This window comes from Equus przewalskii, chromosome 1 (genome assembly GCF_037783145.1).
Source record: "Equus przewalskii isolate Varuska chromosome 1, EquPr2, whole genome shotgun sequence".
Taxonomy (NCBI): domain Eukaryota; kingdom Metazoa; phylum Chordata; class Mammalia; order Perissodactyla; family Equidae; genus Equus; species Equus przewalskii.
In genome coordinates, this window is record NC_091831.1 from 155158785 (window position 1) to 155180593 (window position 21809).

Here is a 21809-nt window from a genome sequence, read left to right on the forward strand (position 1 = left end):
ATATTTATACAGTAGTCCCTCCTTATCTGTAGTTTCGTTTTCCATGGTTTCAGTTGCCAGTGGTCAACTGTGGTCTGAAAATATTAAATGGAAAATTCCAGAAATAAACAATTCATAAGTTTTAAATTATGCACCATTCTGAAGAGCATGATGAAATCTCAGCCATCCTGCTCCATCTTGCCTGGGAGGTGAATCATCCTTTAGTCCAGCTTGTCCACGTTGTAAAGGCCACCTGCCCGTTTAGTCACTTAATAGATGTCTATTGACTGTAATGGTATCTCAGTGCTTGTGTTCAAGTAAAGCTTATTTTACTTAACAACGGCCCCAAAATGCAAGAGTACTGCTGCTGGCAATTTGGATATGCCAAAGAGAAGCCTTAAAGTGCTTCATTTAAGTGAAAAGGTGAAAGTTCTTGACTTAATAAGAGAGAAAATCGTATGCTGAGGTTTCTAAGGTCTAACTTTTATTACATCATATTGTTATAATTGTGCTATTTTATTGTTAGTTATGGTTAAACTCTTACTGCATCTAATTTATAAATTAAACTTTATCATGGGTGTGTATGTATGGAAAAACCTAGTATACATATATATACATATACATACATATATAGGGTTCAGTACTATCTGCTGTTTCAGGAATCCACCGGGGGTCTTGGCACTATCCCCTACAGATGAGGGGGGACTACTGAATGCACAGCGACAGACTATGCACGTCCTTCTGCTGCTCAGAATTTCATTTAACAGTATGTTATGATTGTCTTTATATAGAGTTTGAACTTGATTTTCAATGGCTTCAGAGAAATTCGAGTGTATGGATGTATTATAATTTCTTTAATTTATCATCAATTGATATATGTTTCAGTTGTTTCCTTCATTTTTAAGCTCCATTTGCTGGAATAAATTTCTATATAACTAAATCTCTGTACACATGCACAGTTACTCAATATATGATTGTATAAAAATGAAGACTTGAGTACGTTCTTGTACTATTTAAACTATACTAAAAAATTAAGCACATTGGCTTATTTTGAGATGACCAAGTTGATTATACTTAATTTTTTGAGTTAATATTTACCTATTTTAAGAAACAAATTTTGTGTAATTACCAATATTTATAAAATTTCCAACAAAATAGCACAAAAATATTAAAAATTTCCACTCTTGTGTTCCTCTTCCTCTCTAGTGTCTTATTATGAGTTTTTAGGTCATTTGTTTGCTCTGGTCAAACCAAATAGTTCTCTAGGGGCAAAGTCCCCTGATCCATGAGCTCCTCCTCAACTATCATGTTTTTGCAGAATCACTTGGTCACTGTCCTCTTGAGCTTTAATTAGCTTCATTTCTTCCTAGGGCAGGATTTTATACGGCACTTTGTGTTGGAGAACACAGGAAAACCTCAGACTTCCTGAAGAAGTTGTTCTCTTTATACAGGTAAAATGGAAAGGTGAAAACAAATTTAACAACGGAAAGAATGAGTTTAGTTTCAGATATGATTTTGTTGTTGGAATTTCTACGATTATGAGTCATGTCCTCAAGTGCGTGAGTGTTATCCTAAAGGGAAGTAGATAACACCCAGGATAAGGAATTGAATAGTACAGAAGAATAATTGTGAAAAAGTTTATTGACAGATTGGAAAAGGTTAACTTGACTTTCAGCTAGAATTACATTGTTCCTAGGGTAATGTAAAAGACATTAGAAAAAAGTCAAATGGCTTTGTAATATTTTGGATTCAGCATAGGTTGCAATTAATCACTCTGTTCCTAATGCTGATTAAGTGAATGATTCTCACCCTCTGCCACTTGATAGACGGGGAAGAAAAATTGATGACACATGAAAATATATAAAAAAAGAGTAATTGTATTTTTCTCTCCATTAGCTTTTCAAAAGAGATGAGTATAAACTGATTATCTTCTGTGAAAAGGGAAGCAAATTTATTAGGTACTTGTCAATTTACAAGATGGAAAAGGACTTTATGGATATCCTGATAGAAACCAAAGACATGGAGACCAAAAAATCCAAAACTGAATAAATAATTTCCAATGTAATGTCGTTTTAAAGTATGATGTGGAAAAATAAAAAAAATAGATAAAACAACCATGAGATTGAACTAGTTTTCCTGATCTCTTATATCATTTAGAATTAGTGTTTTGTATTAATTTTATCTTTAAGCTGTGAGTAGCATGAAGAAAAAAAAGCTCAGAGAAGGCTGACAAATGAGAATTTTTTTGGATGGAAGGGAGTAAATGAGAAAGAGATCCTAAGAGGAAATATAAAAGGTATGGAGTCTGTTGAATGCTGCAAACAGAAAGCTAAGAGGTGACTTAATTTGTTGCATTTATGTACATAAAATGTTATTTGAAAAGGACACGATTTTTAATATTTCCCACAGTTGTACAAAGTAAAAGTAGATGTCTTAAGTTAGAGGAGGCAGGATTTTACTTGGGTATAAAGAAGGTTTTGTGACCATTTGAAAGATAAAAATGCAGAAGGTTTGAGCTGAGAGAGATGTTAAACTCTCAATATTTTTAAATTGAGGAGGACATTTGCATGGACGGTGAGTTTAATTAGTACCTTTTCCAAACCTTACAACTCTCTGTAGACCTCTTTCAAATTGTTGACTCTATTATCTGGAGCCTCAGTTACCAATATTTCCTTCATCTTTAAAGGAATAAATGTGTGGGAATCTGTTTGAAGGATTAATCAGTTCTATATGGATCAAGAAAAAGGATGAATCACCACAGAAGGCTAAGAGTTAGGCCTCGTTCCTCATCATGGATATTTAATTAGTTAAAAAATTGAGTATAATTAATATGTTTAAGAAAAGTTATTTTAAAACAGCCAATCTGGGGTCTAGCCCCGTGGCTGAGTGGTTAAGTTTGCGCAATCTGCTTCGCTGGCCCATGGTTTTGCCGGTTCAGATCCTGGGCTCAGAAGTGGCACCGCTCATCGGGCTGTGCTGAGGCGGCGTCCTGCATGACACAACTGGAAGGACCCACAACTGAAAAAAAAAAATACACAGCTATGTACTAGGGAGCTTTGAGGAGAAAAAAGAAAAATAAAATCTTTAGGAAAAAAAAAAACCCAAAAAAACCCACAGCCAACCTGTAAGAGAAGATGATTTCAGAACACCATCACTCAGGAGTTTTCCCTATGGGTCTTTGATGACTTTTAGGTGAATAAACATCATATCCTTGTGCGCCCATTTAGAAACCTCTCTATGACTTTTGCTCTGGATTGATTTGAATGCTGACTCTGTCTCAAGTGACTTTAAAACTGTGATGACCCAAACTTTTCAAGTTTCTGTTTTCCCCGATGCATGAATGGATATGTTCTCATCTTTTTAGTACATCTAGGTTCCATATTTATACCTAGTTCTGTTTTAAACTTGCTTTTCCTAAAATTCCCAATTCTCACCTAGTTGATGGGGATTGGAGAGCCAAAAGGCTAAATAAATTCACAGTTTATGTGCATAGCTGATAAAGGCTTATTAAGAAACTCTCTCAAGAGCCTTAGCACTAAAGGACACCTGGAAATATAATACTATAATTTGTTTATAATTATAAAATTCCTGAAGAGTTGGTCCAGAAAGTTGTGCAAATCATACCTTGTAAACTACCCTTACTTAAAGTAAGCTTTCCTCTTTTTTTGGTCATCATTTACATATTTTCATGATTTCATTGTCTTTCTTAGATTTTTCTTTTAATCTCATTCATCTCTTCTTTTTGTCTAATTCTTCTTCACTTTTATGATCCCTTATTTTCTATTTTTCTCTGTAGCTTAGGAACTGTGCACAGTCTTTTTACCCATATTCTTTAATTATATAATTAGGCACACTTCCATGTATTTTTAATCATTCAAATACATCCTCTTCTATCTTTCAGCAAATACTATTTCTTGAAATATTTGTATATCCCTATTATGTACTTGGTGTAATTCTAAGCTTTGGGATGCACTGGATAACAAGACAGACATAGCTCTTAACTTTATGAGAGTTCCAGTCTCATCAGGAAGGAGAACAAACAAACAAAATCAATGAATTACCTTTGCAGTAAACACTACAAAGAAATACAGTGTTTTTTGAGAGTAAATATATTCAGTCTAGACAAAATTGTTTTTATTTTGATCACTAAGAGGGTATGAATATTATAATTGTCTATTATTATGTACAAGGAGATAATCATATTATTGAAATATCTTTTAGACATAAATTTAATGCTATCTGCTGGTTGCTACCATTTTATATTCTCATTCATTCATTTATCTCATGTATTGACCACTATTATGGACAAGTGAAAAGAAGGGAAGTAAAATTAATATTTATTGAATATTTAATATTAATACTTATACAATGAATACACAATTACAAAACTTTAATTATTTTATCCCTTGGACTAACTCTGAGAAGTTAGTATTATTAATTACAATTTCATAGATAAACTGAAGTTCACTAATTTAAGTAACTTGATCAATATCAAGTTGTCAGTAGCTGACCTGTATCCAAATAAAACTAAAATTACAAGATAATGTGATGAGTCTTTACACAGAGATTTGAAGAAAATACTTTTCACTACACTGTGATGTCTTTCATAGTATTATGCTCTTCAGAGCATGTGTTAAGTACTCTAGCATAGTGCTTCTCAAATTTTCTTTGGTCAAGAACCATTTTTTCCCCAATCCTTCATGGACTGATAATTTAGTAAATACAAACTCATACACTTGGGTTTTGTGGTGATGTAAAATTACTAGAGAAGTTTCTAAACACTCTCCATTTCTGCACTTAATGTGATGCAAAGTGGTAACAGGCAATTCATGGACCTGAAGCTCTGTGTGGACCACTTTTTTATTGCTTCAGGGAGTCCAGATATGAAGGTCATAATCTCTGCCTTCAAGAAGCTTACAGTCTACTTGGTGAGTTAGAAATGTACTGTTTACTAAAATACAAGAGATTTTAAAATAAATGCTAGTAATGTAAATCAAGACCTCACAGATACGGTTAAAATTTGATAAAACTTGATGATAAATCTCCAGAGGTGGAGAGTCAGGAGGAAGGGCCTATTTGCCAGAATAAAGCTTCTGGTCTTGGAAGTGGATGGAATAGTCAAGGAGTGGTGAAGAATTTTGTGTGACTGGGTCCAGGCTATATTAATATTGAACCAAAAATCAAAAGAATTTGGGGTTGAATTCCTATTACTCATCTTGACCAGTCTTGTATCTCCTGAAGAGCATCATAGCATCTACCCTAGGAGGAAGCAAAAGGATATTAAATGCAGAGAAAGTTTGAGGGTTATACTGGTAGTAATAAATGAGAGTGTTAATAAACTAAGACTTCATAGATGTGGTAAACATTTAAGAAATATTTAAGATGAATATGTTACTAGAGATGGGCCTGGGAAGGAAGAGAACAAGCGTCTGTCTCTATGATGAAGGTTTATAGGCTTGGAAGGGATTTAATAGTGATTAATTCTATGAGGCTGGGGCCAGATTCTATTAGCTTTGAATCAAAAATGAAAAGGTTTGGGGTTAAATTCTGTTACTCATGTTGACTACCGTGTTTCTCATGAGTAGTATCAGACCACCAACTCTGGGAGGAAGAAGAGAGTATTAAATGTAGGGACCACTTGGTGGGAGAGAACAGCTCCACGTGACAGCCACCAATTTCTTTTTGATTCCATTTCAGAGGCCATGAATATATTGTCAGTTTTAATGTTAAAGTAGAAATGGGCTCTCATAACTTTGACCTTTCTTATTCTAATTTATTAACATAATTATCTTAATTTACATTTTCTCCTATTATCCTCTTTCAGGTAGCAACGCCAACAAAGCCAATGGATGGAGTGAATCGCTCTGTAGTGTCAGAGTTTGTGTTCCTGGGACTCACCAATTCCTGGGAGATCCAACTTCTCCTCCTTGTGTTCTCCTCCACCTTTTATGTGGCAAGCATGACAGGAAACTCCCTCATTATGCTCACTGTGACCTCTGACCCTCACTTACACTCCCCTATGTACTTTCTCTTGGCCAACCTCTCCTTCATTGACCTGGGAGTTTCTTCTGTCAGTTGTCCCAAGATGATGTATGACCTTTTCAGAAAGCGTAAAGTCATTTCCTTTAGCGGCTGCATCACTCAAATGTTCTTCATCCATTTTGTTGGTGGTGTGGAGATGGTGCTGCTCATATCCATGGCCTTTGACAGATATGTTGCCATATGTAAGCCTCTCCACTATTTGACCATCATGAGCCCAAGAATGTGCATCATCTTTTTAGTGGCTGCCTGGATGACTGGCTTTATCCACTCCATGGTTCAATTGGCTTTTGTGGTAAACTTACCCATCTGTGGTCCTAATGTGTTGGACAGCTTTTTCTGTGATCTTCCTCAATTCATCAAACTTGCTTGCATAGACACTGCCCGACTGGAGTTCATGGTCACAGCCAACAGTGGGTTCATCTCTGTTGGCTCCTTCTTCATACTGATAATTTCCTACATCATTATCATTCTCACTGTTCAGAAACGCTATTCAGCTGGTTCTTCCAAGGCTCTGTCCACACTGTCAGCTCACATCACTGTGGTAGTGCTGTTCTTTGGTCCTTTGATACTTGTCTATACCTGGCCATCTCCCTCTGTACATCTGGATAAGTTTCTGGCCATCTTTTATGCAGTCCTCACTCCTTTCCTGAATCCTCTCATTTACACATTCAGGAATCAAGAAATGAAGGTGGCAATGAGGAGAGTATGCAGACAGTTAGTGATTTACAGGAAGATATCTTAAGTGATGCCTATATTGTGAAGAGTCCTTATTGGTTATTGATGTTCATTATTGATAGTCAAACTCATTTAGAAACTTCTTTGTCCCACCTTGATTTGATTTACACACTAATATTGAGTCTATTTTGTCTTTCTCTCAGGAAGGAGGGACATTCGCTTCTGAAAAGAGAGATGGAGTTACATATGCTGTATTTCTAATCAAAGATTTTAATAATCTTGAGCCTCAATTCCTATGAAATAATATGTATATGATGTAATTATTAGAAATACAAAAGACGGCAGGCTTTTGTAAGGCCTTCAGAACAGGGAGAACTCTCTTTCACTTTTTAACAGGCATCTGTCTCACAGACATGGGTTCCCACACTCAGTGGGGATTTGCTAAGGGAGGATTGAACTGAGTGTTCAGATTGCATGTTGCGGCTTGCTCACATTCTACCGCTCCTTTGGGTCTCTGCCAGGACTATGTAACTAGGGCAGAATCTTTGAGAACATACACACAGAATCTTTGAGAACACACATACTGGAGCCCAATGGGTGCACATCCCTGGGTAGAATCCATGTGAACTCTTCTTGGAACACAAAGAACTGGGAAAACTACAAGAGTTTTCTCCCTGATTACCATTATGCTACACAAATCTATTAAACTGTCTTTCCCCTTTTTCTTCTTCTTTGCTTTCCTAAGCCGCTTATGTTCTCTAGGCTAGGGAGCTGTCCTCCTCCTTTCTCCCTTGTTCAGACTTCCATCCTTATCCTCTTCTGTCCCATCATTCTTCCTTCCTTTCCCACTTCCCTTCACTTGCTGTTCTGTCTCCTAACTTCCCTGACTGTCATCCCTTTTAATCATTTATTTTTTTTCTCTTTTAAAATTTTATTTTTTGTATATGTTATATAACATTATGTTAGGTTCAGGTGTACAACATGATGATGCAATATTTGGATATATTGCAAAATGATCACCACAATAAGTCTAACTAACATCCATCACCATACATTACTAATGTCCCTTTTAAATTGATCTATTATAATTATTATAAATTGCCTCCTCCACAGGTTTCATGTCTTGAAGAACTTGTTTTGGACACAGGAGCTTAGCTGTGGAGTGTGAGTGACAGGAGAATAGCTAAATGGCAAGGGTAGTGTCACTTAGAGAGGTGGTTTTTCACACTTTTTGACAGTGACCACAGAAAGGAATACAAGATGCTTTGCTGTATTTACCCTGCCATCCCCATAAATGACTGAATCAAAGTTTCACGTAACAATATTATTTTTTTTTGAAAATATTTTTCTTTCCTTTTCGCTTCTCTTCTATTAAGAATATCTGTTTACAATCCAATTTGTGGGCTACAGCATCTCTGTTTACTAAGAAAATTACACAGAAGCTAGAGAATTACATGTACTGCTTCTAGTTAAGAACAGAATGAACACACCAAGATAAATTTATGCCATTCTAACAGAGAAAACTAAATTCTAGTCTTGATTTAATATCATATTTGATAGTAAAGCATTTCTAAGTTTATTTAAATAAGCCTATCAAACTCAGCTGTGCAAACTTGGCCAAAATTTTAACATATGTTGTTGTTTCTTTTCAGACTCATTATTTGAAGTTATATATATCATCAAAGCAAATAGAATACGCTTCCTGAAAACCATCTACAGCTTTCTATATCCATTCAGCTTTGTTTTTTACTATCCTCTTTCATATTCTGGAATAACATTTTATTTTAAGATACATGTACCCTTTTTTCTTTGATAAACAAAATCAGATCCTATTACTTGCATAGTCAGAAATATTTTTTTGGTCATGTTACTTCTAGTATAGCCTCAGTCACCCATATTAATTATAACTTTTGTCCAACATAACTAATTCCTATTTCACTGAGAGTTCATGAAGGTAATTGAGAATTGTTTGTCATATACAATCATTTTAGTAAACCAGCAGAGCTCATGAGCACCCTAAATATAACCCCAACAGCCACTACTTATGACTTCTTCAGGTGGTGAATGTTACCCTTAAAGTAGCAAAAATAAATGCATTCACTAGTTTGATCAAAAGATACAGTTACATTATAGATATAAGTAAAGTCACAGACACAGACATGTGCACACACACGGTCCCCAGTGTTTCAATATTCAATCTTATTTTAAAAGCATCCAAAGAATATCTACTAATTGCTGTGCTTAACACTAAACCAAGGTCTTTTTTTTTTTTTTTTTTTTTTAAGGATTGGCACCTGGGCTAACAACTGCTGCCAACCTTTTTTTTTTTCTTCCTGCTTTATTTACCCAACCCCCCCTGTACACAGTTGTATATCTTAGTTGCATGTCCTTCTAGTTGTGGGATGTGGGACGCCGCCTCAACGTGGTCTGAGGAGCGGTGCCATGTCTGCGCCCAGGATCTGAACCACGGGCTGCCGCAGTGGAGCGCGCGAACTTAACCACTCGGCCGTGGAGCCGGCCCCTAAACCAAGGTCTTAAAATTGCTTAGAATATCAGACATTATGTTTAACTAGATGCACTACAGAACTGTCAGAAGTATAACTCAAATTGATTGAACACATAATTTTACATGTTTTCTTATTTTAAATGCTTGTTTTATTCTGGTAAGGTCAGGGAGAAAACTTACAGCTGTTTTATAACAAATGTTATCAAATCGGTCTGAATTATCCAAGAATTTATTTTGATTATGTGAATTTGGATTCTCATATAAAAATTCTATGAAAATTTTTTTTCTGAAAAATCTAGCACTTTTAAAATAGTAGAAGCTCAGTTTTCAAATTTTTTTTTGAGTTTAGGGTGTATCAGATTCATGTCAGCACTTAATCTCTATAAAACAATTCTTACAGGTCCTCTTTATTTTTAGAGGCTTTGAATGAAAGTTATTAATATCTCTTTGAAGGAAAATATTTCACATTCACACAATGAGAGTAAAAGGTTTCTCAATTAGAGAAACACAACCACACATAAAGCTGTGAGGTTTGGTTTTGCAACCTCATCTACAGGTCAAAAGTAGAGTCAGGTTTATCAAGACATCAAAAGTGGAGACACATACGGACACTGGATCTCAAAGAACTTTTCTACTTCCAGTGGAAACCAGACATATTCTTACAAAAACTGAAAAAGAGATTAAAAAAAAAACCTAACTAACAAACCAAATTCTCCATAATTCCTCATCTGATAGACACTAGATCTGGTACGAGTTTTCTAGGGCTGCTGTAATGAAGTATCGAATTCTGAGTGGCTTAAACAACAGGAAATATTACCTCAGTTCTGGAGCCTAGAAATTCAAAATTGAGGTGTTGTCAGGATTGGTTCCTTCTGAGGGCTGTGAGGGAAAAGTCAGTTCCAGATGTCTTTCTTTGACTTGTAGAAGGCTGTCTTCTCTCTGTGTCTCTTCACATTGTCTTCCCTGTATGTGTGTCTGTCTCCCTGCTCAAATTTCCTCCTTTTTAATTAGACACCAGTCATATTGGATTAGGGCTCACCCTAATGACCTCATCTTAGTTTACCTCATGACATCTGCAATGATCTTACTTCCAAATAAGTTCACATTCTAAAGTACAGGGGGTGAGCACTTCAACATACGAATTTTGGGGGGATACAACTCAGCCCAAGACAGATCCTCACCATCTCAATAGAAATTACCAAATGATCAGATCATGAAACCAAATTCACAATCTCTGTTGCCACCAATGAGGTATCACCTATCAGCAAACCAGGATTGGAACCAAACCTCGCCAGAACCAGAAACACAAACCAAGAAATAAAAAAAACCCACCAAAGTGCAAAGCAAAACAGAGATCAGAGTGTCAGTGAAAGTAAAATTTTACTGCTGCTTGGAATTCACTATGGGAACCAAGAAGAGACATGCCTGAGTGTAAATGCATCACGAAGTGTATTGCTTAGAAAATATGGTTTATAGGCTCCTGAAGGTGAGTCCACTTGGATATCTTGATGGGTCTCCAAAATGGTCAAAGAATAATTTTAAAAAGTGAAAAACATGACTCATATGTGACCACATATGAAGTATTTATTTAACTCATTAATGAGAGAATAAGTGAGAAGATAAGCTTGTTTCAATCAAGTCTTGATGGAATCAGTTTCTAATTCTGAATGAATCTCCCTGTAAGTACTCTTCATACCTGCTATTTCACCAATTCCATTATTTTGACCTGTGCCATAATTGGGCTAAAGCACAGTGATCACTTAGAATTTTAAGAGTCAAATCCGGGGGGAAAAATATTAGATTACCTCTTATTTCCAAAAATGCTCTCCCACTGATCTAAGAGCCTAGAGAGTTGAGAGTTAAATGAGGAAATATTCATTAGACATTTTTGAGACTTTTAAAATATAGAAGACGTTTAAGATTAAAATAAGCAGTCACTATGAGTAATGCTCAGCTTCACTATTAATCAGGGAAATCCAAATTAAAAGCAGTCTCTTGGCTGAAAAGTCCATATGCTGAATGGAAAATGCGTTGTTTTAAAGACTTGGGTTGGAAAATTCCTCAACTCTTTGGCATAGTGAGAGATCCATTCTTGGAACCTGGAAAAAAGGTCCAAGTGATGTGGCAGTTAGGGCGTGGGTTTATTGGCTAAGATGTTGATGAGGTGTTTCTGGGTTCATAAGGGTTATGAGTCCTAGAATGATACACACAGTGCTCCTATATTGTGGTAGTACCTCTCCTTATGGTCCTGAGTCTAGCAGGAAAGAAGGCATCAATGAGCTGTGTCCATTTAGTAATGTAATTTACCCTTTGCTCTAATAAGTAAGTATCTCATATGAGTAAATATCAGAATGCATTCTTTCAAATAAACAGTCTGATCATGAGACTTCCATACAGGACTATTTAGCAGTATATACTAAAAGCGAAACTGTGCATACAATATTTCAGTACTGCTGATCACTGCCTTTTCCACTATGCAGGTTTTCTATGTGCTTTTTTTTTTTTATGACAGATGATAATAATATTCTAAAAGTAAGAGCTCTGAATTCTGTGGTCATATGATTCCATCATGATTTGCATATTGGTCCAGTTAGGTTAGATGGATTGAAACTGTCTTTGATGGAGAAACAGAGCAGGGAGAGAAGATTCTAATCAAACCATAAATGAATCAATTCTATTATTCAATAGGGACATTGAATCAGATAAACTGACAACTAAAATATAGAAGACAGTAGGATGAGTGGAGTCAAATCATGACTTCACATTCCACATTGGAGAAGTTATCTAGTGACATTTGCACAGATGGCTTGAGTGTTGGTCTCCAGGCAAAGAACTAAGCAGGAGCAGAAGATTTGTGTTTAGTGGGAGCAAAATCTGAAGAATTTTGGATAATGTTGAGGATAGTAGCTTTGGTATATTATGATTTCTTGCACAAAGACTGGACCATCACAGCAAAAGAAGCATGGTGTAGTGGAAATAACCTGGATTGCCTGGAAGCCAAAGGTCAAGCATATTATTTCTGGATTTGCCACCAACTTCTTCCTTAGCTTCAGGGAATCTATTTATCCTCTCTGTACCTTGGTTTCCTTAACTCCAAAAGAAAATGTTTTACAGTCACTAGCAAAGTTTCATTCAGGTTCTAGCAACAACAGTCTTCTACAAGGCTCGCTGTGTCGATAGCAGTAAAAATAATCATTTTGGGAGCATACATTTCCAGTGCCCATTCTTACATCTTTCCGCTATTCTGAATAGTGTCCTGAGCTCTTTCTACTCATCTCAGGAAGAACAAACTAGTGGAGAAACTTCTAGGATGGTCAGATTCTAATACTTCTCTGCAAATTTTATTATTTCCAAGTAATTCCAAGTTAAACTCATCATTTGTTAGTAACTCCAGACTAGGTTTAGGAAGTAGAAGGTAACAAATTTTTATCTAAATGACCCCCAAAATTGATCTGTTTCCTTATCTCCTCACCCACTAAAACTGAATCATAATATCATTCTGTAGACTCCACTTCCATAAGAGAGTTAAAGACAAAAGTCATGGATACCTTAACTCATCATTTCTAGAGGGTTTACTTGTATACTTAAAATTGTATTTTACTTGTATACTTAAAAATCATATATAGTTAAACCACTTTATTGACATATAAAAAGCTAAACATTCTTAATATATACAGCTTGATGAGTTAGGAGTTAGGTGTACACTTATGAAACTGTCACCACAATCTATGCTATAAAGGTATCCATAACTTCCAAAAGGCTCCTCCCTCCCTCTTTATTTTTATTATTATTACTTTTTGTGATAAGAACACTTAACAAAAGATCTACCTTCTTATCAAATTTTTAAGTATACAATATAGTATTGTTAACTATAGGCTCTGATCTCTAGGACTTATCATATTGTAGACCTAAGACTTTGTACCCTTTGACTAATAAGTTCCCATTCTCTTCTAATCCCAAGCCTCCAGAAACCACCATTCTACTCTTTGTTTCTACCAATTTGACTATTTTAGATCCTCATATAAGAAGAATTATGCAGTATTCATCTTTATGTAACTGGCTTATTTTACTTAGCATAATGTACACAAGGTTCATCCATATTGTCACATATGATACGATTTCCTTTTTTTTAAAGACTGAATAATATTCCACTGTATATATATATATATATATATACACACCATATTTTCTTCATCCATTCATCTGTTGATGGATGTTTAGGTTATTCCCATATCTTGACTATTGGGAATAATGCTGCAAAGAACATGGGTGTGCATATATCTCTTCGAGATCCTGATTACAATTCTTTTGAATATATACTATGAAGTGGGTTTACTGGATCATATGGTAATTCTAATGTGTTTCTATACACTAGCTGTGAACTATTTGATACGGAAATTAAGAAAACAGTCACAGTTATAATAGCATCAAAATGAATAAAATACTTAGGGATAAGTTTAACCAAGGAGGTAAAAGACTTGTACACTAAAAATTACAAATTACTGATGAAAGAAATTAATGCAGACACAAATAAATGGAAAGACATACCATTATAATGGATTGAAAGACTTTGTATTGTTATATTGTCCATATTACCCAATGTGATCCACAGAGTCAATGCAATCACAACCGAAATTTCAATGGCATTTTTTAGAGAACTACAAAAAAAATCCTAAAGTTCGTATGAAACTGCAAATGACCCTGATAACCAAAGTAATATTGAGAAAGAAGAACAAAGCTGAAGGCTTCATATTTCCTGATAAAATATTTTACAAATATGAGGTAGTTAAAACAGTGTAGTACTGGCATAAAGACAGACATTTAGACCGATGGAACAGACAATAGAGCCAGTAATAAACCCACATATACACAGTTAACTAATCTTTGACAAGGGTGCCAAGAATACATAATGGGGAAAGGATAGTCTCTTCAACAAATGGTGCTGGGAAAACTGGATATCCACAAGCAAAAGAATGAATTTGGATCCTTATCTTACACCACAGATAAAAATCAACTTAAAGTGGATTGAAGACTTAAAAGTACGAGCTGGAGAAGTAAAGCTCATAAAATACATATAGGAGAAAGGCTTTATGTTATTGGATTTGGCATTGATTTCTCTCATATGATACCAAAAGCACAGGCAACACACGCAAAATTAGAAAAGTGGGACTAAATCAAACTAAACAAACTTCTGCACAGCAACAAACAATCACAGAGTCAAAAGCCAATCTATAGAATTGGAGCAAATATTTATAAACCATATATCTAATAAGGGATTAATATCCAAAATAAATAAGGAACTCAAACAACTCAGAAGAAAAAAGCAAAAATGGGCAAAGGACTTGAATAGAAATTTCTCCAAAGAAGACATACAAATGGCCAACAGGTATATGAAAAGATGATCAATATCACTAATTATCAGGGAAATGCAAGTCAAAACCAAGATGAAATACCGCTCTATACCTTTTGGGAAAGCTATTAGCAAAATACCCAAAAGATAATAATTGTTAGTGAAGACGTGGAGAAATTGGAATCCTTGCACACTGTTGATGGAAATCTAACATGCTGCAGCCACTATGGAAAACAGCATGGCTTCTTCCTTTTCTGGGGGAAACACAGTTTATATCCAGGAATACCTCCCCAACCCACATACCAGATGACATGAATGTCTGTTAGCTTTGAGTGGAGCCCAGATCTGGAAAAGGTTCTTCTACAGCAGATCCAGGCTCTGTGCAAAGGACCCTACTGCTCAGGCAATACTACCTGGTCTACAACGGAATTAGAAAAATTGTTGGTGAGAAGAGATAAGATGTAAAGTTCATAGCAAGCATCAATGGGATAATCACAATGCAGATTGCTACAGTTTTAGAGCAACCATTTTCCTAGAATTACAGAGCAATTCACATACAGACATGGCATCCCATAAACATCATAGAATATCCAGGATCTACATTAAAGAAAAGAAGGTGTGGGAGTTGGCACGTGACCATTGGACCTACAGCCTCTATCATAGAGCACCACCCAGAATCTGCCAGCATAAAAGAGCAATGAAATGGCTTGCTGCATTTGCAGGTGAACCACTAGCTTGGAGATTATATTTTGAGAATGCAGTGGCATTCTCTAGAACACTATATTTATGTTCTAGACTTATTGTATATGGACTTATTATATATAGACTTATTTTATACATATGTATGTGTGTGTGTGCGTGTGTGTGTGTGTGTGTGTATGTATAGTGTTCTATATATTTGGCGCTGTGTCCTTGTTAAGTGGCATACATGGGCCCAGGACCAGGATATGGTTGGGAAATTTGAGCTTCTCATCCTTGGAACTCTGGGCACTATGGGTTTAGAAGTCCTGGTTTCAATAAAAAAAGGAAACATTTCCATCAGGGACATAGTACAAGTTGCATTATATTTTGGTCTATGGCCATGGCCCAGCAAATTCAGGCTTCTTGCAGAAAGAACAAACAGAAAAGAAAAGGATTCACTATCCTGGCAGGGATAATTGATCATTAAGAAGAAGTAAGTCTACTGTTACACAGTGAGAGTAGGAAGGATATAGTTTGGCGCCAGTTGATCCATATAGATGACTTTTAAAACTCTCAAACAATTTTGATGGTAAATGGACAAATGAAGCAGCCATGGCTTAAGAAGTGCATAATAAACATGTGCTTGGGTTGTGCATCAGGGCTTAGGTCACCTTATCAGCTGAGCCATCTAGGCCAGAAGAGTTGCAACTAAGGAATCTGGACTATATAGTAGAAGAGGGATATGAGTACAAGTTGTGGTCTCACTACCCACTTCAGGAGCAGGTTGTGTAATTCATCCCATTAACTTTCCTCTTATAAAATGCCAGCAGAATAAGAGGTTCACCAAAGTCCTGAAGGAGCTGCTCCTAGAACTCAAATAAATCAAGAATATGCAAGTATTAGGGGTGGATGTCATGTGTGCTATGGTCTGCCATTCAAATCATCTCTTCTGGGCAGAAAAATGTATTTCTCCAGCTGTTGGGAGTTTTGTTGTCTGACGTATCTCATCATTCTTCTCTCTTTGGGATGTCTCAGGCTAAAGAGAGTCGAAATACTGAAGGCCTGTCTCCTTTCGTTGTTAGTTTGCCTCCAATGACTAACAGTCCACTTAGGACAATTCTGAAAGGTCATGCCAGGTTCAGAGCTCCTTGAAAGATTGACTGAGGCCTTGTTGTAGCTGTACTGTTGTCAAACTTCTGCCTATGCCACATCTGGCTTAATTTCCTACATCCAAATAGAATTGATCCTGATAGTGCTGCCAAACAAACTTCCCATGTGCTGATCTTCATCTCAGACTCTGCTTCTCTGGGAACCCGACTTTTGACACAATTTCCCAGATCCTTCTCACTTTATTGTCAGAGAGGATGCTTGAAGGTTTTTGTATCATATGGAATAATATATTTGCACATTACTCTAATGGCATCATGCTAATTAGACCTTGTGAACTAGAAGTAGTAAGACACATGTGTGTCTTAGTAAAATCAAAATTTCAGCGACCTTCCACATCAGCAACATATCCATGTATTCTGGAACATGTCATGATATTTCTGCTTAAGTTGCTGCACACTGCAATACCCACCAGGGAAAGGGGATCAATCCTTGCTGAATTTCTTTGTGTTTTGGAGGTAACATATGCCATACTTGACTGTGTCGCTCCAACCTATTCATTGGGAAGTTTATAAGACTCCCAGGTTTGAGGTAGTTCTAGTGCCAAAAAAAGGCTCTGTAGATAGTCTGGAAGGAAAAAGTAGCCTGTATGAGCAGGATGATCAGACTCCCATGGTCTCCTGTTTTTTCACCATATCACTCTCTTCCCACATGGAGTATTCTCTATAATCAATTAACAATAGAAGAGAAAACATGAGCTTTGTTTATGGATGGATGTACATGTTATACTGGCACTACCTAGAAATGATGGCCGCTGTATTAAATCCTACTCAGAAATTGCCCCAAAGATCGTGATGAAGGAAAACACTTCTAATGGGAAGAACCTCAGGGAATATCTTTAGTTGACACTTCCCTTGGAATGAAAGATGGCCTGTGGTACAGAACTTACTGAGTTGTGGGCAGGCCTAATGGTTTGTTTGTTTGTTGTTTAAGGTCTAAGAAAGAACAAAAGTACAAATTTCTTGTAATGCAGTCTAGAGAGAGGTATATGCATGGACTTTTCAGACAGGGCAGAGAGAATCCCCGTGGAAAAGCCTATTAGAGATTATTCCCTATAGAAGGAACAAGATGACCTGCCTCTGTGATGTAAATGAGTCTCTTCTTCCAGCTCTTCTAGTACTGCTTCATTGGTACCATGTGTTAATTAAGTACCTAATTTATTCTTTTTTTTTTTTTAAGGAAGATTAGCCCTGGACTAACTGCTTCCAGTCCTCCTCTTTTTGCTGAGGAAGACTGGCCCTGAGATAACATCCATGCCCATCTTCCTCAAATTCATTCTTAATTGGTACTAAACAGTGGCCATGGCAGCATATTTGAAGTCTCTGCATAGACTCAACAACACGAATTCCCCCTCACTAAGGGCAATCAAGCTACCATCATGATTGAGTGCCCAACCTGTTATCTCAAAAGGAAAGCCTCAACACCTTCTATGGTAGCATACCTCACCATACTCTCAGAGGACTCAATGCCAACCTTTTCCGGAAGTACTAGAGATTTGTCTTCACAGCAATATGACTTTATCTTGGGTACTGATTTTTCTTTTCCACCCATGGTTCTTCTACTACCACTACAATTCATGGACTTACAGAGTCCTTTCCTGCCTTATCTATTCCTACGGTGTTCCATTCAACATCAGCTCTGGATACAACTTTTTAGAAAATGAAGTGTGACAACAGGCTTACACCCATAGAATTCACTAGACTTACTTATGTTCCATAACCCAGAAACAACTCACTGGTAGAGTGCTGGAATGACTTACTGAATGCTTGGCTTTTGTCCCAACTGGGAGGTGAACATCTTGCAAGTTTAGGATGTTGTCTATTTGATGCAGTACCTATCTTAAACCAGTGGTCAATATATATTGCCCTCTGTCCTGTACTCAGAATGTATAAAGCCAAGGTGGAAAAGGGCGCCTTAACAATAAGACCAAATCATTTACTAGGAAGATTTACGCTTCCTAGAAAGATTGATGTTTCATTTTCATATGAACTTTGATTTAGTAGGCTCAGAGGTCCTAGTGCCCCAAGGAAGAATGTTTCTAAAGTGAACACAGCTGAGACTGGCTTCTGACCACTTTGGGCTCCTTATGCCACTGAACCAACTTATGAAAATGTGTTTCCCTGTGATGTTTGTAGCGACTAGCGCAAGAGTAAAAATGGAAGCCCATAAGCCATATGCTGAAATATTTGAAAGTTAGAAATCAAGGTAAGAAAATGTTGAGTACAGTATGTTTTATCCTTCCATGTTGATAAATATATGTTGTTTCCTCTGCTTCTCTAGTGTCTTATTATGAGTTTCTAGGACCTGTAGTTTTTTTGGTTAAACTAAATAGTCCCCAAGGGTAAAGTCCCTTGATGTAAGAGTTCCTTCTACATGCCTGTGTTTGCAGTATCACTTGATCACTGTCCTCTAGACTGTTAATTAGCTTCCTTTCTATATATGGCAAGATGTTATGGCATTTTGTGTTATAGAACACAGGAATATCCCAGACTCTGTGAAAATGCCCTTTTCTTTATATAGGTAAAATGAAAGAACGGCAATAAACTTAACAATAATGAGAGTAGTTAGTGTCAGACAAGTTAACTAGTAGTGGAGAACAATTGTAGAAAGGGTATTGACATGTTGGAGAAGGTTAACAGACCTTGACTTTTAACTGGGATCACACAGTGAAAGACATTAGAAAAAGTCCAATGGCTTTATAATGTTTGGAATTCAGCACTCTGTTGCCGGTGATGATTATATGAATAACTCTCATCCTCTGCAATTTAATAAACAGGTAAGAAAAATTGATAACACATGAAACAAAGAAAGCAAGGGTTATTGAATTCTCCATTAGCTTGTCAAAAGAGATGAAGTGTAAACTGATTATCCTTTGTGAAAAGGCAGGCATTTATTAGGTACTTGTGAAATTTTCAAGATGGAAAATAGTCTTACAGATATGCGAATAGAGAGACACCCAAAGACCCAAAGCTGAATAAATTATTTCCAATGTAAATGTCATCTTAAAATAGGATGTGGAAAATTTACAAACAAAATGAAAATGACTAGGAGATCAAAGTAATTCTCCTGCTCTCTTATGTGCTTTAAAATTTTAGAATACCTTGAGATAATTTTATCTCTAAACTTTAGGTAAAATGCAGAAGGTTTAGAGAAAATTGACAAATGTGATTTTTTGGTGGGAGGGGTAGATGAGAAAGAGATCCTAAGAGGAAGTATAAAAGGGATTGAGTTTTTGAGTCTCAGAAGCAGAAAGCTAAGGAGTGACTTAGTTTGTTGAGTTTATGTACAAATAAAGTTAATTGAAAGGGACACTGAAAATTATTTATATTGTATGCAATTATAAAAAGTAAAGAAATGGTCTTAAATTAGGGGAGGCAGACTTTTACTCAGGTATGAAGAAGGATTTTATGACAAAGTTGCAAGATAAAATGTAGGATATTTTAGCCAGGAAGGCTCTAAGCTCTCAATATTTTTAGATTGAAAAGGAAATTTATATAAACGTTTCGATTTTCAACCCTAGGAGCTGTCTGTAGTCCCCCTGCAGCTTGATAATTCTGCTACTTGGAATCCCAACTACCAATATTTCCTTCATCTGTAAAGCATTAAATGTCTAAGAATCTGTTTCTGGAAGATTGATTAAGAAAAAGGATTAATTACAATAAAAGGCAAAGAGCTAGACTTTTTCTTTCTTTCTTTTTTTGTGAGGAAGATTGTCCCTGAGCTAACATCTGTGCCAATCTTCCTCTATTTTTTTTGTATGTGGGATGCCACTGCAGCATGGCTTGATGAACAATGTGTAGGTCTGAGCCTGGATCCAAATCCACAAACCCTGGGCACCCAAGCGGAACATGCAAACCTAACCATTACACCATGGGCTGGCCTCTAGGCTTTTTCATTTACATCAAAGATATTTAATTAGTTAAAACAAATGGTTAAAATTAATGTGTTTGAGAAAAACAATTTAAAAACTTTCTCTTTTGAGTAGAACTAATCTATAAGAGAAGGTGGTTTCAGAACCTAATCAACTAGGAGACGGATTGCAGGTATTTGATGACTTCTAGGTGAATAAGCATCATATCCTGAGGTCTCCATCTAGAATCCTACCTACGGCTATTGCTCAGGGTGGAAAATTGGATCCTGTCTATGCCTCAAGTGTATTTAACTCTGATGTGTGAGTTCCAGGCATCAAACTGTGAGTTTGTATATTCTCTGATATTTGGTTGTGTACTTCGCTTCTTTTTAGTACATCTAGGGAAAATTTATTTTTGACCTCTAACTGTTTTTTTCCATTACTCATTCCAGGGTAACTGAAGAACACTCAGTGTTGTTCTATTAGGTTCCATATTTTAGCTCCTTCTCCTTTAAACTCACTTTTCCTCAAATTCCAACTTCTAATGTAGATGTGGATACCCCCCAGCAATGGTGATGCTCATGCTCTGAGTTTCCAAAAAGTGTACTGATGCCTGAGACTAGAGGCTGCAGGAGCAGCACTCACAGCTCAGTCCCTCCCCCCCCCAAGCAGTGGCAGGTAGCACCTGTGACTGGGGCTTCAGGAGCTGTAGAGTTGCCTGCTACCCAGCTCCCAGTGGCAGCAGTCCCACACTGGCCCTGTCAGCAGCGTGGGCTGCATACGAACCAGGGATCAGCAGAGGCAGTGAAACCTGTGAACCCAGTGCCCCACACTGTGGTGTTGCCAGCAACTCCAAATAACCTGGGAGCAGTAGCCCAGCTGGTGCACCTGGCAGCAGCACCCGAGTGCATGGAGAGCATGGCAACAGCGGCAGCAGAGCCCACAACCCAGGTGCTCCCAGCAGCAGAGGCACTCACGACTTCAGCCCTCATACCCATAGCAGCAGCGCCTGCAGGCCGCACAAGTCACGTTGTGGTGGAGGCGCCTGTGAAATAATTAGTGAATAAAGTTGCAAGAAACAAAATCAACATACAAAAATCAGTTGCATTTCTGTACACTAACAATGAACTAGCAGAAAGAGACATCAAGACTATAATCCTACTTACAGTAGCAATAAAAAGAATAAAATGCCTAAGAATAAATTTAACCAAGGGGTGGAGGGGAAGACTTGTACATTGAAAGCTCTGAGATGGTGTTGAAAGAAATTGAATAAGATACAAAGAAATGGAAAGATATTCCATGCTCATTGACTGGAAGAATTAACATAGACAAATGTCCATGTTATCTAAAGTAATCTACAGATTCACTGCAATCTCAATGAGAATTCTAATGACATTTTCCATGGAAATAGAGCAAAAAAATCCTAAAATTTATATGGAACAACAAAAGACTCCAAATAGCCAAAGCATTTCTGAGAAAATAGAACAAAGCTGGAGGTACCACACTCTCCGATTTCAAAATATACTACAAAGCGATAGTAGTAAAACAGCATGGCACTG

At 36.7% G+C, this 21809-nt stretch overlaps 1 protein-coding gene across 2 annotated transcripts; it reads left to right on the forward strand.

The window, feature by feature from the left end:
* Window positions 1-1266: 1266 nt before the first annotated feature.
* Window positions 1267-8531, forward strand: LOC103540455 (olfactory receptor 4F3/4F16/4F29-like). 2 transcript variants are annotated; one of them, XR_011541595.1, is made up of 3 exons: window positions 1267-1430; window positions 5804-7860; window positions 8349-8531. XR_011541595.1 is itself a non-coding variant. In XM_070626207.1 (2 exons), exon 2 carries the CDS (start codon window positions 5825-5827, stop codon window positions 6761-6763), a length of 939 nt encoding a protein of 312 aa, XP_070482308.1. In that variant the 5' UTR covers window positions 1328-1430; window positions 5804-5824; the 3' UTR covers window positions 6764-8531. The 2 variants fall into 2 exon arrangements, 1 of the variants encoding a protein (XP_070482308.1); XM_070626207.1 differs by having other exon boundaries at window positions 1328-1430; window positions 5804-8531.
* Window positions 8532-21809: the final 13278 nt, after the last annotated feature.

Excerpts from the sequence above, each read along its gene's own strand:
- LOC103540455 (XM_070626207.1), top strand. The coding sequence starts at position 5,825 with ATGGATGGAGTGAATCGCTCTGTAGTGTCAGAGTTTGTGTTCCTGGGA.